Source organism: Passer domesticus, chromosome 1 (assembly GCF_036417665.1).
Source record: "Passer domesticus isolate bPasDom1 chromosome 1, bPasDom1.hap1, whole genome shotgun sequence".
Taxonomy (NCBI): domain Eukaryota; kingdom Metazoa; phylum Chordata; class Aves; order Passeriformes; family Passeridae; genus Passer; species Passer domesticus.
In genome coordinates this window covers 44933122-44949895 of record NC_087474.1, presented here as the reverse complement: position 1 = coordinate 44949895, position 16774 = coordinate 44933122, and the positions used below count along the sequence as shown (strand labels likewise).

The window sequence follows — 16774 nt, the reverse complement described above, 5'->3', positions numbered from 1 at the left end:
ACACATAACTAGACTGGAGATAAGCAATTTCCTAGTTTATTAATAATAAATTTATTTTTAGCACAGTCTTATGCTGTCCTGAAGACAGGCATGTTGCACCTCTTTAAAGGGAGATAAGAAGAAAAAGTCGGGATGGATTTTTTTCAAAATCTATTTGGGAAGATAAAACAGTCTTTAATCAATTATCTGCCTATTTTGGTTTTCAAGGGCATGCACTACCTCATCTAGAAGTATAATTATTTGATTTTCAGAGGTTTAGAGCTACACCAACCTACATTTCTAAATTAATTTGAGTATTTGTATTTCAAAGGCCTTTAGTTTTATGCTTTATTAGCTACCAATAAAAATGTCATACAGTGCCTACATTTTGGAACACGAATATATTTCCTGAAAAAAAAGCAGTCTTGTATCAACAGTTTCTTTTTTTAAAAAAAATTTAATTATAATTGGGCCACTGATTATCAATGGTATGCGGATAAAAAGAAAATTTCATAGGTAATAATCCATGTACTGTTGGCTTTATGCATGCTCAGGCAGTACACACAGACGACAACTTCAAAACTAAACAGAAAATTATCTGCACGAAGAAAATCTACCAAAGATTTAATTTTTTAAATAATGTACAGAGCAGACGGGGAACATTAGTCTCATGCACAAAATATGTCACTTGGAATGCAGAAAATGAAATTACTAAAAAACCCTCACAGAAAGAGCTACTTCCAGGGAGAAAGTTACAGATTGATAATAGTGGTGAACTGATGGCTTACTGGGAACACGCATTTGGTCTGATGACACTCTTGAACAAAATAAAGTAAAAACATTGTACGCTTTTCATCTTTTGTTGCTGATGATATGAATCATTGAAAATGATACTGCTTAATTCCCCTGAAAATCATGTTCAAAAGAAGTCACAGGCAGTTTGCTATGCTGTCTGGGATGGTATTTTCAAAAAATCTGATCATCAGGAATGCTCAGATTATAGTTATCTTAAAACCAAAACATAATGTTAGGGATTTTTAAAATTTTCCATGTGTTTTTAATGACTCTTAGAGACATTTCTTCCATGCTCAAACTTCAGCTTTTCAACCTTCCATCTGAGAAACATAAATGTTCAGAATAGAAATATTATCTCACTTACTGATTTTTTTAAAAAATATCTCTCCCCAGAATCACACCATTTTCAAAGCGATTTACAAATATAATACTTCTAACTTGAGGCACTTAAAATACCTCCATGTTTCAGAGGTATTTTTAAAAAATCAGACAATAATTTGTTTTCAAAACTACTCTAAGGCAAAGTACTTACAGAGTTATTTTAGTAATTTAATTTCATTTTTCATTTGCTTAGATTTTCTGTTTAGGAGAACAATTTTAAAGTGTCATTGTAACCTGACTGAAATAATCTAATCTAATTAATCTAGCTTTTAATAAATGTCTTATTTATGATATCTTACGTGATAAGTAAGTACACTGACAGCTACAAGACAGAAATACCTGCACATTTTGATTTGTAATACAAAGAGAACAAGGAAAAAAAACCCATGGAAAAATAAAAGGAAATTTCTAGTATTGCAAATGCACTGGGATTTGTTCATACTAATTTTATCAAACAATGAGATTTAACTAGTCTTTGTATTCTTGGATACAAATTTCTTGACAACCACATGTGACTTTAAAAGCAGGCAGACTCTCTAGGACAGCTATATGCACTAGGTTCTCAAAATGGATTTTTTTTTATTTTATCCACTTCTCTTTCCCCATACTATATGTAAAAGGTAAAGTTTATGTAAGTTTCCTTCCCATCACCTAAGCATGTACTCTAAGCTGGCCGCAGAGGACACAGACAGCTAACATAAATTCACACGTTAAAAAAGCAATTCACCACACATCCAAATATGGATGGATCTAAGTTAGGAGAACAAGTTACCTCCAGCATTATTTGGTAAGTACTATGCAGTAGCATAATAAAGGGTCAGATTTAAGCTACATCAATGAAATAAAATTTAAAACAGGTCCCTGCTTTGTGTAATGGTCTTGGTTAATGAGACCAACCCATATAAAATCTGTTTTTCTTGGATTGTTCATAGGAGTCATTAATACTAGTGGGTTTTTTGCAGTGTCACAGTATTTTGTGAGCCACTGATTTAGAGCCATACAATACAGAATACTATTAAAAAATACTCCTTACCTCAAATAGCTCACTTTTAAGATAAACACTTGCACAGCACAGTGCTTTTCTGTGCAAAGATGCTTGAGTTAGCCCAGATGCAGTACAGCTGAGGCACTAAGGTGCTCTGCCCAGCCTAATGAGCCCTGCAGAGAACCAGGCTTTATCAGCCTGTAAAACACCCTGCTACAGTTTAGCCCTTCCATTTCCACAGGTGCTTCTTTCTCGGCCAGCTCAAATATCTGTGTGTTTGGAGGTCACATAATATTTTGGGCTTCATGAATTTTTTTGCAATTAATAAACATATCTGTTTCTATGGCTACCATTCAGGTTACTCTTACTCCAATTAGTATGTCAGGCTTTCCAAGCAAAACAAAACTTAACTCATAAGCTAAGGAGTGAAAACTCCAACATGTGCTGTGCTTCAAGAAAGGTTTTTCAGCTGTTTTAAAATCTCACTTTTCAAAAGCACCAACTATGTGTCCCTAGAGCATTCTAAAGCATTTCAACTACACAGCAGTTCAAATGGAGCTAGTAATAGGGTATCAAAGCCTTTTCCACAAGTATTCAGAGACTCCTGAAAGTTCATTAACCAAAACACAGTTTACTAGCAAAGTGAAGGTAACTCTTGAAGAACAGGCACAAAGATGACAAATTACTTTTCCCTGGGTACTTATACTTCTTGCCATGGTTTTCAATACTGCCAGTTTTCCATCTGTTTTTCAGGAAGGGCTAAACAGAAGTTTATACAAGAGACATTAATTTTCACAATTTTCTTGAAATGCAACCTGCATCATTGAACTCGTGTGTGTGTGTGCATGTGTGTGCTCCATAACACAGCCTACACACAGGATTCCACTGCTTTCAGTACTGCTGCACCACACACACAGACAACCTCTGAGATACCAACAGCTGTAAACAGTACATGTCAAGAATGTGTGCAGTGAAGCTTCCACAACAAATCTTTTCTTTTCTGAGCAATTTTTTTGGCTACCAAGAAAACTTAAATCTTATTCAAAAGGTTTATACTGAAAAATCCTTCCATATATGAGACATGACAAAATGGTTTTTTGGATGCAAGACATACAAATAAAAAACTTCACCTTCATGATTAAAGAAAACAAATGGCATGTCTCAGACTGTCAGAAAACTAATGCTTTTCCTTTTCAGATCTACAATACTGCTATAAAAATCCAAGATTAGCATCTCCATCACTCTATTCAAAATCACATTAAGTTGATAAGCAGCAGCTATTGCTGAGAATATAAAGGCAGTGACCGACTGATTCACTGGTAAATGCAATAACCTCACAATGGCTTCAAACACTAATTTCTTTTTTATCTGGAGAACGACATTAGCTTACGTCTGATTGTGTTTGGTAAGTTTTTTAAGGTGAACACCAGATACTCAAGCATTAGTGTTTTAAATAAAATTTCTGGTTTCCAAAGTGATCCTGATATGAACATCTATGAAAATACAGGCTTATACTTTGAAATTTGGAATAACATAACCGAGCCACTGTTTCAATTTACTATCTTTAAACCCTTGACATATGCATTGAAAACAGCACTCCTCAAAAAACACATACCTTAGCACAAAGGCACTGCTGTTTCATAAATATCTGTTTATTGCCTTATTTCCAACACAGAAAATTGATACTTCAAAGAGAGAAAAAGCAAATACAAAGTTGAAATTACTTTAAAGATTCTCCTGCACATTGATACTATCAGATGATATCAGCATGTCAAAAATTAGTGAAATCTGATAAAAGCTCAATTTTACAGTTTAACAACTTAAACTGGTCACTGTCAAAGACAGCTGTATCATCATAATAAAATGGTGACATTCCAGGGGTCTCAATGCTCCATCATACAACAAAATAAAGCAGTATCCATTTTAAAAAGAAAATCTTACCCTTTCCCATGTAAAAGACAGACCTAGTGCATCAAACTGTTTCCTCATGTGTTGAATGTTACTGCAAAACAATAATAATAAAGGCAAAATTATTAGCTTAAGATACTTCTAACATATGATCATATAAAAAATCTGGTGCTTAGAGAGTTCTGAGAAATCAAAAGCACTAGTTAACCCCTAAACACTATGATCTCACTAGCAGTAAAACTCAGAATTGTCAGAATACTCAAATAATAATTTTTAAAAGCCCCCAATATATTCTGGCCCAATTCCCATGGCTATTTATATGAGGCAATACTTTTTTTTCTCTATATTTGAATGCAACTTAAAAGTAAATATGGCACTGTAGTTTGAAGGAAGCATTACTCAAGCACCACTTCTTACTATTTTTAATTACCTTTACTACAGTAAAAGGGCCCTCTTTAATCTCAGTGCAGTAGGGAACACTTCCACTTTCAGCTTAATCCTGCTCTGTTCTGGCAACGCTCTCCTGGCTGTATTTTGCTGTGGCTCTGGTGATTGTGTGGCTGTAGAGTAACCTGAATCAGCCTACCCATTCAGTTGAAGATATGCCCTCCAAAAATTCTCCAACAAAACCCCACCAGATTTCTTTCTTCCCTCTGATCAACAGGCTGATCAAATCAAAATTGTGGCCCACAAAACCAAATGAGCCAGTGCAAAGGAGGTGATGAGAGCTTGTATCCTGGGAGGTGACAAAGAACTACAAAACTTCTGGTGGCAGCATCACCATAGATAAACATTAATCACCTCTGACATTGTCAGGTTAGATGCTGCCCTGAATGGATTGTATTACAAATGTAGAGCAAGATACATCAGGATATACAGTGAAGCTTTAGTTTGAAAATGTACTAAATACAATTTGCCAAAATACCCACAATTACACAATATTAATTAGGAGCTAGTGGGAATTCATTCATATACTGTAAAATTGATTACATTTCTTAGGGACTTTGACCTTTCTACTGAAAGACATTCTGTCAGACAAAGTAGTATCTATCCTCCTAGAGTGGATAAGTTGACAGTTATGAAAACAAGCATTTAATTATGATCCAGAAAAAACTTGCAGTGCTGAATAATTGAGTACTGCAAGTATTTAATATTGTGATATTTTTGTTGGAAAAGTATCAAGAATCTTAAGATGGGACCAGATGCATGAACAAAACCCAAAGAAACAGCTTTATCAAAGAAGGAAATTGATCAAGGTCTATAAAGGTACCACAGATAGATTACTGCATCCAGAGTACAACAAACAACTTCACTTAGGAAGATTGGTTTCCAAGAAATTTTCAGCAACTGTTTACTTATATAACATTTTACTCATTTTAAAGAATATTAGGAGAACATAACATAATCCCATTCTGCGGTCTAAACCTAAAAATGTTCACAGAAATCAGCAGCAATAATGGCTGCTTAGTACTTTCCAAGATCCAGTCTCAGAAAACCCCAACTATATTCTTCCTCTCTCACATGGTACAAAAAACTGCTAATAAATCTAACCAGGTGACTCGTAATTTTCCACTGTGTACTCTATACTGAGGTTTACCTCACCATAATGAAATTTTGATTTATTTATACCTGCTGGTTTGGGTGTTTGGGAAAAGCTTCTCTTTTGATATTGTAGCATTTTACAATTTACAAGTCATTGAGATTAAAACCTTGAAAATCATCCCAACATATTTATCTTTCAAAGCACAGTCATCTGCACAGTCCCATAAAATGTTGTCAACCCTGGTCTCAGATAACCCCATTCCTTCTTTCTTTCTGTACCATCTTCCTGCTATGCTAGTTTTGCTCTGTGTCGTTGATTCATGGGGGCCACAGTACAGGTATTCACAGTGAAAATGCCATATTTCAATTCATGTCACCTTTGTGTCCAGCTTGCAGGGTGAAGGCCATGTTCAACTGCAGCATTTTCTGCTGGTAAACCAAATGCATCCCATCCCATTGGATTTATCACCTGCCAGCAAAAAGAAAAACCACAGTGTTACGTAACTTTCTGGAATGGCATTGGCAAGACACTGAGAGGCCTCTGAATAATGAACAGTGCTTGGCATTCCAGCATTTGCTTTGTCTGAGCTGAACTTCTTCCAAACCTGCCAACTATGGCCAGATTTGCTTTAAAAGATGACTATGAAGTACACTTGTTACCTACAGTGAGATGCTAGAGGGAGTTCAAAGTATTATACAATAAATTCTCATGACTATTTCAGTATCAGTTTGACAATGACAAAACCCAACTCTTTGTGAGTTTGTGTCGTGGTAAAAGTCAGTTGATGCTGCCACTGGACAGAACCAAATATTAACTCTAAAATAGAAGTTGTTAAGTAAAAACAGTTGAAACATGTTTTATAACTGTAACTGATGTGTAGACTACTATTTTTTACTTTGTGTTGAAAAACAAAATAAAATACCCTATGATAACTTTAAATTCACCAGATAAAATTAAGATGAGGAAAAAACAGTTTTAGTCAAATTTTACTGAAATATCTCTTGCAAATATAGACTACAGACTGACAAATTATTATTTCATGACCACAAATAAATAAATGTGCGGAAAAAAGTTTACTACAAAATTTAGTAAATAATTTTTGTTGAAATAGAGATGTATTCTTCCTGTTAACATGCACATTATTTAGAAAAATAATCTAGCAATATGGTAAGTATTCAAAAAACCTGTTTAATAACCAACAAAAGAAAGGCCACTACTTAAGATGCTGTCATTAAACACATATATATTGGATACAGGGTAAAGCCAATTCTATTTCTTAACCTACAAATGTGCTATAAATTATCATTATTAAAATTACACAAGTTTAACAACAGCAAAACATGACTAACATTTTACAAGTTGTAAGAAATCAAAATTTTTACCCCTTAAAATATCTATTTATATAAAGAACATGTAAGCAAACAAGCCATAAAAGATCAATCCCAGCCATACTAATCTCATAATACATCTCCATGTGCAAAATCTCCTCATTTTAGAAGCATAAGAACTACTTTTGTCACTGCTTTGAATTATTTTTATTCTTCTTTGCCACCGCTTTCCAATCTTCTGACTTAATGCAATATTTTGTAAAAAATATTTTATAGATGTGTTTATAAAGATGCCCTAGGCACCAACACAGTGTAAAAGCAACAGGATTTAATAGATGTGACTCTTCAGCACTCTCATTTTCAGTACTTATCTAAAACTAAACCTGCTGTCTATCATTATGGGTGCAGCAACAAAATCAAACTTATCTACGATCCAAGCCAGCCCAATAAGGGCCCATGCACAGCACATTTGTGGTGTCTAAATCTAACAGAAATTGGAATGCTATTCCATGTTACAAACTTTCCTTAACTATCAGACAAGCTATTGTTCCTCACACCACAGTATCAGAAATCATAAGTCTTAACTGCTTATCTCCTCACATATAGAGGGGGAGTTTACAAGGAAAATGTCAGCTGGAGCCTAAAGCACTTCTCAACACCCCACAGAAGCACACCTCTGCCCAGCCCTTTCCCTCCCTGACCATCCACCCACCAGTCAAAGCTATTGGTATGAAAGAAAAAAAAAAAGAAGAAAGAGAGTTATGCTTTACATAAGCTATAAATATCAACAAAATTTTTCATGGACATCTTAAAATATTAATTTATGCAGCTCAGTTCTTTTTGACCACTAGTATTGCTGACAACCTATCTCTGGACAGATGTGATGAAAAAAAGCAGATTTTTTTTTCCATGTATAATACATGGAAATACATTTTCTCTATTTAAATGCCCTGGACTAATGTCCTGCCTTTACATTCTTACAAACGCCTTGTCTTTCTACAAGTTGATGCACATTAAGTGAGATTAGAAAGAATCACTCTTGGTTAATTTTTGTAAAATTTGGCTTCTGATGATCTCCTGGATACAGACAAATGCAAGGCACAAGCTCATTTCTCATGCTCCTGAGCAAAAGGATGTGGGAAAAACAACTTCACTACCAGCTACAGACTCCCCAAAAGTGCTGGTGGGTGCTCTAGACAGTTAATGTGCAGACATTTTAACACTGTACCATCAGCACTGGAAGGAGCAACCTGTGCTCATAGATCTTTGAAATTCTATCAAAAATACCATATTCGCTCTTCACATTCAAAAGTTCAATTTAACGACCAATAACATTCCCCAAGCTAAAGGTCTGAAGAAGCATGCTAATTCAACTTTCAATCAGAAAACTGAATTTAAAGAGACATTAAAAATATCCTCAAATTAGCCTCCAGGATAGATCTATTTATGTAGTTGCTATAGAGATGAATGTAATATGCACAGTGGTTTAGAAAATGATTTCAAGTTTATTGTCTCTTTTACTTCTCTACCATGAATGGCTTTGAAATTTTTGTGAAATGCATTTGTCTAAACAACAGGTCAGCTCCTTCTGGCTGTAATCTGCAGCAAAAATGCCACAGTCTCCACACAACATTTGACATTACATCTTAACTCTAGTTATTCAACATAAAAATCTGAAGAGAAATGGAAGAGGAGAAGAAAATATGCAACTAACATGTCAAAAGTTGGCACAAAGGAAAAAGGAACAGTTTGAATGTTCAAAACAAATTAAAAATACGAAGAAAAAGATGGAAAGCAGTTTTGAAGACGAAAGGGTTATTCCTGTAGTTCTTTGATGGGTTGGTCACTGGCTCTAACTAGCAGAAAACATGGCTGCTCTCTCTAGCAGCACAGATGAACAGAAGAAAAACAAGTAATCCACTTTCTTGAATGCTGACTTGATTGCTTTCAACAGCAACCTCTAAACCTTATGCAACTGAGGGATCCATTCTGCTCACTGCAGTGGCCATTCTTCCACACATCACTTCTCTAAGCCTCAAGGAGAAAGAAAAACAAATAATGACTGTATTTTCTTAAACAGGAGGCTGCATAACTCCTGTTAAGGGTGCCTACACCAGGTAAAAAAAGGCAGGCTGTAGTTTCAGCCATTTTACAATGGCAGAAGGCGGTGCTATCACCAAAGGCAGCTGTGCATTTATCCTCACAATGAAGTGGACAGGTGAACTCCTCATGCTGAAAACTCCCATGTTAATCTTGAATACACATAGCATAACTTCAGATCCTCAAAAGCTCACATGACCATGCAGGATCAACTACAAAACCCTGGCATTTTCTACCACTTAATATGGTGTGCATAAAACGTTACAAGGAAGTGATTAAATAGTGCGTAGGGAACAAAGAGCTCAGTAACTACCACACTGGATGGTCTTTTTAGGAACAAATTATTAAAAATGAAAACAGTTGCATCTTGAAACATTTTAGATCCTAAAGACTCTGGCTTGAAGCATTTTTAAGAATCGTTCCACAGGATGGTCAAATATCTGTTGTTAGTGATGGCTAGAGCTCTTTGTTTTAGTTGGGACCAAGGGGAGGAAGACAGAGAAACTCCCTTGATTCAATGCCGAGATCTCAGCTCTTCCTCTCAGAGCATTCTCATCTGTTCACTGCTGTAACAATCAGCTCATCACACTGACATCAGTAGGTGAGATCAGTGTGCTATATAACACAGAGCTGACAATGATCTCATGACACTCAGCTCTAAGCCTCCATCAGCATAACCAGGGCTGGTGATTTAGTGAATTTTCCTTGGTGTTTGTAAGGACACAAAGAACATGTTTGCTCTCCTGATGTACTCAGTGTGTTTCAGAACTATGACCAGGGAGCTGACATACTGTTCTTACACCCAGATCAGTGCATTCTAAATTTTAAGAAAGATGGCAAGACTCAGTGTCAGAAAGGTCTGCAAATAAACATATTTAATTCGGAGAATGTGTAATAAAAGAAGATGACCAGAAATGAAAATTAAGAGGTTTGCTGATAAATTAGTGGTTTGAATTGATACACCAAAGTCTACATTCCTATCCCTACTTGCAGCCCCATGACACACTCGACATGAACTAACCAAAAAAGGCTGGCAAAACAGGAGATCCATGATTACAAGTTCCAGCTGCCAGAAAACCCCCAGCTCCATCATGGATCTTGCAATTGTGCAATTGCAGACACGTGAGACAGCGAGGACTTGCAGTTGGAGAGGGGAATAGAAAGGATGGCTGCTCCTTCCATTGGCGGTCCACAGTGGGCTGAACTTGTTGAAAATCTAATGTAAACTGACATATTACAGCACACTTTAAATACAAGACCTCCCCTTGTGTGAAGCCTAGATTCTCTTTTAACCATTACAGGTAATAGACATCACTGCACAACAAGTAAAAATTACCATCAAACAAACAAACAAACAGACAACTCCCCCAGGTAGATAAGACACACCTGGAAAAAGATAAAAATAAGGAATTTTTGACTAGTGTGTACATCCTAAAAATTACTATTTCAATGCTTCTCTGCAACACAGTGCTGCACATTAGAGAAGGCACTCTCTAATAAACAAACCATACAGATTTCTATCTAAACATAAAATGCCCATTTATTTTTATTCTCATAGAATATAAGATATGAGAAATTACTCAACATCCACAGAGTACCACACACATTTTGAGAACAAAGTTATCTTTTGCCTCCTTAATCTCACACACTCTTGTCTAACATAATTATATTTAAAATTATATCTCATTTTGTCTTTTTCTTTCAAAACGAAACTGAGTGAGCTCATTAACACCTTCAGTACAGGCTGTGGGAAAACTGAAATTAAATAAGATTCAATTCACACACAATATTTGTAATATTTGCTACTTGATTTATACCACATAAAATAACCTGACAAAAGGACACAACAGCCTCACCAAAAAAAAAAAAAAAAGGTGAATTATAGCAGCTAGTGATGATCAGAAAACAGATCTGTATTGAAATAATTCATCCTACTGATGATTAATTACAGGGTTTTAATTAAACTTGCCTGTCTGGATTCAATACCATTCACTTTTGCAATTTCAAGAGTATTAAAATTCACTGCTGAAAGGGAAAATAATTAATGAAAACACATCCAATTTAAAAGAAGGTATGTTATGGATAAAAAGAAAATGCTCTTCAAGTAATTTAGGGGTATTGCAGAAATATCACTGACTATATTCTAATCCCATCCATCCCAGTTTAAGTAAAAATGAAGAAATAATTAGTATAGTGTGATTCTAGCATGCAGTAATTTCACCCTGATTTGCTTACAGAAAAGACTATTCTCAGTTCTGTACAACTCTCACATGTGACTGCCTTGCTTTGGTACCAGTTTCATTATCAAGATATCACAAGAACTAGTGAACTGAATCACTCTGTTTACTGATCACTAAGGGAATTATTCTCAGTCCTCTGAGAGGCGCAAATTATCCACTTCGGAATTTATCAAAGACATGTTAATGATAGCATGATAAAGTAATGGTAAATACTTTTTCCCAGAGCAATAGCACACTGGATATCTGCCATAGTGAAAATCACCATGAATATCTCTATCATTTCTACACAGCAATCTCAAATAATTAATAGGAAATCACTTCTTGCAAAACTTCTACATTTGAATTTACAACATGCATGTAAATTCACAGACTGAACACAACCAGAAACTACACATCATAGTTCTGGATTGATTTACTAATAGCTATAAATTTGTAATTCAAAATATATACATTTTTTTTATAGCATTTTATAATAAAGATGTTTGTAATAAGATGTAGAACTCTCCATATATAAAAACTATTTTAATTGCACTTCAAGAAACATGTCACTCTTAACACACTCTGGAAAGACCAGCTCTGTGCAGTCATGCTAAGTAATCTATATGGCTTACATTTCCCATGCACAGACTTCAAACCTCATCTTCAGTAATCAAAATGTAAACAAGTTATCTTAAAACACATGTACTCTACAAATCATTTATCCAGCAGCCCGATCCAAGTGCATGACATCTTGCTTCCCATGCACTGCCTACAGGTCCTTGAGGAGTGAGTGCTGGAACAAGACAATGCTTTACAATGCTTTCATCTACAATTTTATATTGAAGCAGTATTTCTTTCAGAAACAAGGTGGGGAAAAGAGCAACAGATATTTATTTTCACACTTAAAGTGCTGGTGCAGTACAGGTTTCTGGGAAATATCTGTAGAGTTCAGTGTGTATTACCTCAAGAATATTTTAATTGAAACAAAATCAGACATTATGGAGCCGAAAAAACTGAATACTAAAGTTACATTTAGAAAAACCAAAACAACAACAAAATCCAAATAATTAAAAACTTTCCCAGTTAAAATTTCAAAATACCCACAATATGAAGATATTGCACAACTGCATTCCAAAGAAGGTCTAAAGGACCTCTAATCCCTTTGTAAATGCATTTCAGCCTGTCCTCACTAAAATATTACCAAATATAGGCCAATTCTTGCCTGTCCAAGTAAATCAATATGTAACTAATTTATTGTTTTTTCATTAAGGTATTCTTTATGAAACATACCTCCACCTTATTCAACATAAATTAATCTCTTACTCAATCATATATTCTTGTCAACTACATACACATGATAGACATTTCCCCTCACTGTTTTTTAAATAACAAATATACATTGCAGTCTGAAGCTTTCCCTGGGAACTGTAAATCTGAATGGTTTTGTCTGTAATTTTCATTTTAACAGTCCATCATTTCTCACTGCCTTACACTTTTCTTTTAATTTGAAAATGATGGATTCAAAGTTTAAACAACATTGCCACTCAAAAATCTTACCCTAACCTTGCAATGAATGTCTGAAATGGATTCACTTCTACTCAGATTTTTGATTGGAGAAAAATGAGCAGTCCCTAAGCTTTGAAACATGCAATTTTAAAGCTAAATTTTTGAGAACAAAATAGAAGATCAATGTAATAACTTCAAAATTATGCATACTAACATAAGTTCTGTTTCTAAAGCATTCTTTATTTTTATATACTGAAGAATTCCAGTAATTCCTTGAATATAGGGACAAATTAATTTTTCTAGGGATTATGTAAAATTTTATGATATAACCATGTCTTAGCCTACAATCATCACAGTATCTTAAACATCATAATAACCTCTGGCAGATTGCACAACCATAAAAAAGGCACAGAGAGGTTTTAGAAGCTGATAAATTAATCTCAAAGAAAAAATCAATTATACAGACTTTAATTTGAAGTGATGGGGAAATTAGCATGGGTAATAAAGCAAAAGTTCTTTAAGGTAAATGTAAGTTCCAGCAAGTTAATGCACATCAATAACACAATATCTATTAATCTGACATACCTAGAAAATCATCTAAGAGATTTTTAATGTCTCTTAATCATAAATGAAAGTTAAATTCTTTGGCTGCCCACCTTTAGTCAAGAATAGATGTTCAAACTGGTTAACATAACAGAAGATACAAGTATTTTTAGAAATCCAGCATGTTCTACAGGCACTTCTTCAAAGTAATTTTTACATGCAATATAAAAATATGCTGAAATGCAAGATGTAAAAACTTGAAAAGCCTGGAAAAATTTTTCTAGAAAAAATATAAGCAAATGTGGAAATAAAAACTTGTTTGCATGGTGGCTCTTGTATTTCATTGGAATTGTATTATCTTTTTACTTTTCTCCAAATATTTCCATTAAAGGTGCTTACTTACCTAGTATTCAAAAATTTGCAACTAGAGCATGCTACTGGATGTAGATAATTATTTTCACTTTACTTTCACAAGTACAAGAAAAAACAAGTTTTCATCTTTCTGAACAGCAATTTACTGGCTACCTTGTCTGCTATTGATAAGAGATGGCTACATTCTGAAATGACATTTCATCAATAGTCTTAACATCAAGCAAGAATCAAGCATCCCTTCAAATGCTCTGTTAGCTCAATTTTTTTTACTGAGATGCAAGTTCTGGTCGTTCAGAGGAGTCAGGAAAGGTAGGTGCTGTAAGAGACATTGAGGTTTCTTCTCATTTAAAGTCTAAGGCGTTTATTTCTTTTCCCTGCAATTTTGAAGCCTAAGATTGCATATCTGTAAAGCAACAGCAAGTATTCAGTGTGTTCATCACTGGCAAAAAACACATAGTATTTGGAAAGGCAGCACACTGAATAATGCAGTGGCGATACCTATCAGAGTCTCACGGATGGTGATAAATCCAGGAAATGCTACACTTCAGCATTTGTAGCAAGGAAATTGCACTTAGTACCACAACCAGCAACTAACAATTCTAACTCAATTTCGTCTTCTTAGTACTTTTTTGAGGTTGATACCTATATTCTTGAGCTGCTCCTTCTCTATTGAACAATAGAAAGACTCCTTCCTGTCCTCCTAGTTCCTTGTCTATACTATTTTTCTCTTTTTGTTCCCTTCTCTTTCCATATTCCTCCTTCCTGTTTTCCCAGCTTCTTCATATTTTCCCTCTACCAAATGTCTTTCCTCTGTAATATGGCTGTCACTCAGGCCACAGCTCTCCTACACCTTCCTTACATCTTTCAAATTTTACCTTGCCAGCCTTTACAGCAAAATGCCAGCCAGGATCCCACTGCAGACTGCAGGGACAAGGCTCTCAGCTACCCCTTCAACCTAATGGAGATACAGAAGGGAGTGAGGAAAAGTTATGGCAGGTGTGTGGGAGACAGGGAAACAGAGAAATGTGGAAGGGAAAATGGGATTTCTCCTTGCAGATGTAGCAAGAAAGTTAGACTTAGCCTACCTCGTAGGCCTGCACCCTCAGAAGACATTTTACATATATATGAGCAAGGCTGATATGGGCAAGCCAAGGGGTCAGATGCTACAGAACAGAAACTTTCAGCTACACACACATGATGTAACGTGTGGCATGATCCTGTTCGTCTGACTTGTGGCAGTCACAAAAAAAAGAGGTTTCTCTCCCAGCAGGCACACAGGCTGTCCCTCTGTGTCTGACAAATGACATGAACTGGTTCTCAGGAGCAGAAGTGAAAGCAGCTGATTTTGGTGGTACCTATTTTCTCTTGCCAGGCACATATTTTCCTCCCCCTGGTCCCACCCAGTTGGAGGAGGGTTTTCAGCCTCCTCTCATAGAAACTGTGTGGCCCAGAGGTCTCAGTGACACTGTGCCACACATCATTACAATCAGACACCTCATACATCAACAGCTGTTGCCCATCTGAGGCAGCTTCTAACCACTCTTACTGACAGCGAGCTCTGAACACCACTGGCTTTAATAAAACTCTCAAATTTCAATATTCAAAGCTTCAGGGGTCATTATCCACACACCTGTAGCACATACTCCACTTTCATGGATTTTGTAAAATACTAATTTCCTGATCAATTATGATATTAAAATATACAAAACCCCCACCCAGTCCTACCACTGATCTATTCTTACCTGCATCCCTCTCATTTTCTGGAACCGAGCTACTGCATCACTGATGGTGTAGACACGAACATGGCCCATGTGAAGCTTCCCAGAAGGATATGGGAACATAGAAAGCACATAAAATTTTGGTCTTGATTTCTAGAAAGAAATTTTTAGAAACTAGTAACTACATGAGTTAGCATTTCACTTGAACAAGTACACGTGCACATTATAAACAACTACATGACACCATAAAGAAACACGGTTCTGCTGGAACTGATCCAAGTGAGCACTGACAATGTTCATTGGATCAATTTCTTTGGGGCTGTAAATGGAGGTTTTTTACCAGACTTTGCTGCCATCTCGTCAATTTATACTGAAAATTCCATGGCACTTAAATGTTATGAAAATTAATTAACCTTTACTCAAAAAAGCTATATTGACAGAACTGAAGCTTAACAAAGCAGCATTGCCACTGTAGCATCTGCAACTATCTATGTGTTCTTAGTCTGCCCCAACAAAAACATGAAAACATAGCAGATTAAATTGCTCTCATAACAGTTTAAATAATTAATGTTTTACTTTGCATCTACAACAAACACAGAGCTCACTCCTGGCCAGTTGTTTTCCATCATCTGAACTGCAGAACCTCCCAGAGTGACTACATCATTTGCAATTGCATGAACATCTGCTAAAGGGAAACTGTTCAGTTTCACTATGTATGCTCAGATCCAAACACATCTTACAAGCAGGATTTTGCATAATGAAAGGAAACGAAAAATTTCATTTACTTAGGTTTAATTAAAATGACAAAAGTTACAAAGAAATCAGAAATCCTCTTGCACATCAATTATTCCTTATACATCTTGATTACCACTGAATTCATCACTGATACATTGACAGTATCAAGAACCACTGATACTTGTTAAGTTCTTATATTATTTTTATTGTTAATAATAAAAAAAATACAGGCAGCTTTCAGCTTTCACTGTTCTGAATAAAACTCTATTAGTATTTGTCAAACAATATTTCCTTATCACTTTTGTTCAATCACAGCAAAATCAGAAATAATCTGAGTACTTCACTGCAGCACTACACACTATTTGCCTCTTAATATGTTATTAAATCTACTTCAACTGTAAGGATAAAACAAAAATATCACTAAAAATACAATTTAGAACTTAGCATACATATGCTACATATGACTCCTATGTACATATGCATATAAAAGGCACAAGTCCTAATGAATGCTTTCCCTGCTACAGATATACATGCACATCATTTCAGTTTTCTTCCCCAGAAAAAGCAAGCTCTTTTCTCACTTCAACATTTTGATAGAATTATTTTTTTTTGTCAGAGAAAAGGCAAATTTTAAGGGAGATTAACAAAAAAACATAAAGAGC

At 35.4% G+C, this 16774-nt stretch overlaps 1 protein-coding gene across 3 annotated transcripts in view; it reads right to left on the bottom strand.

Moving 5' to 3' along the window:
• Nucleotides 1–16774, bottom strand: part of LARS2 (leucyl-tRNA synthetase 2, mitochondrial) — a 132459-nt gene that overhangs the window by 62620 nt on the left and 53065 nt on the right. For all 3 annotated transcript variants that reach the window (XM_064417512.1, XM_064417501.1, XM_064417523.1), the window contains 3 exons: nucleotides 15402–15530; nucleotides 5968–6059; nucleotides 4082–4142 (listed from right to left, as the gene is read on the bottom strand). In XM_064417512.1, coding sequence (XP_064273582.1) covers nucleotides 4082–4142; nucleotides 5968–6059; nucleotides 15402–15530 — 282 coding nt within the window. The remainder of the gene's footprint in view (nucleotides 1–4081; nucleotides 4143–5967; nucleotides 6060–15401; nucleotides 15531–16774) is intronic.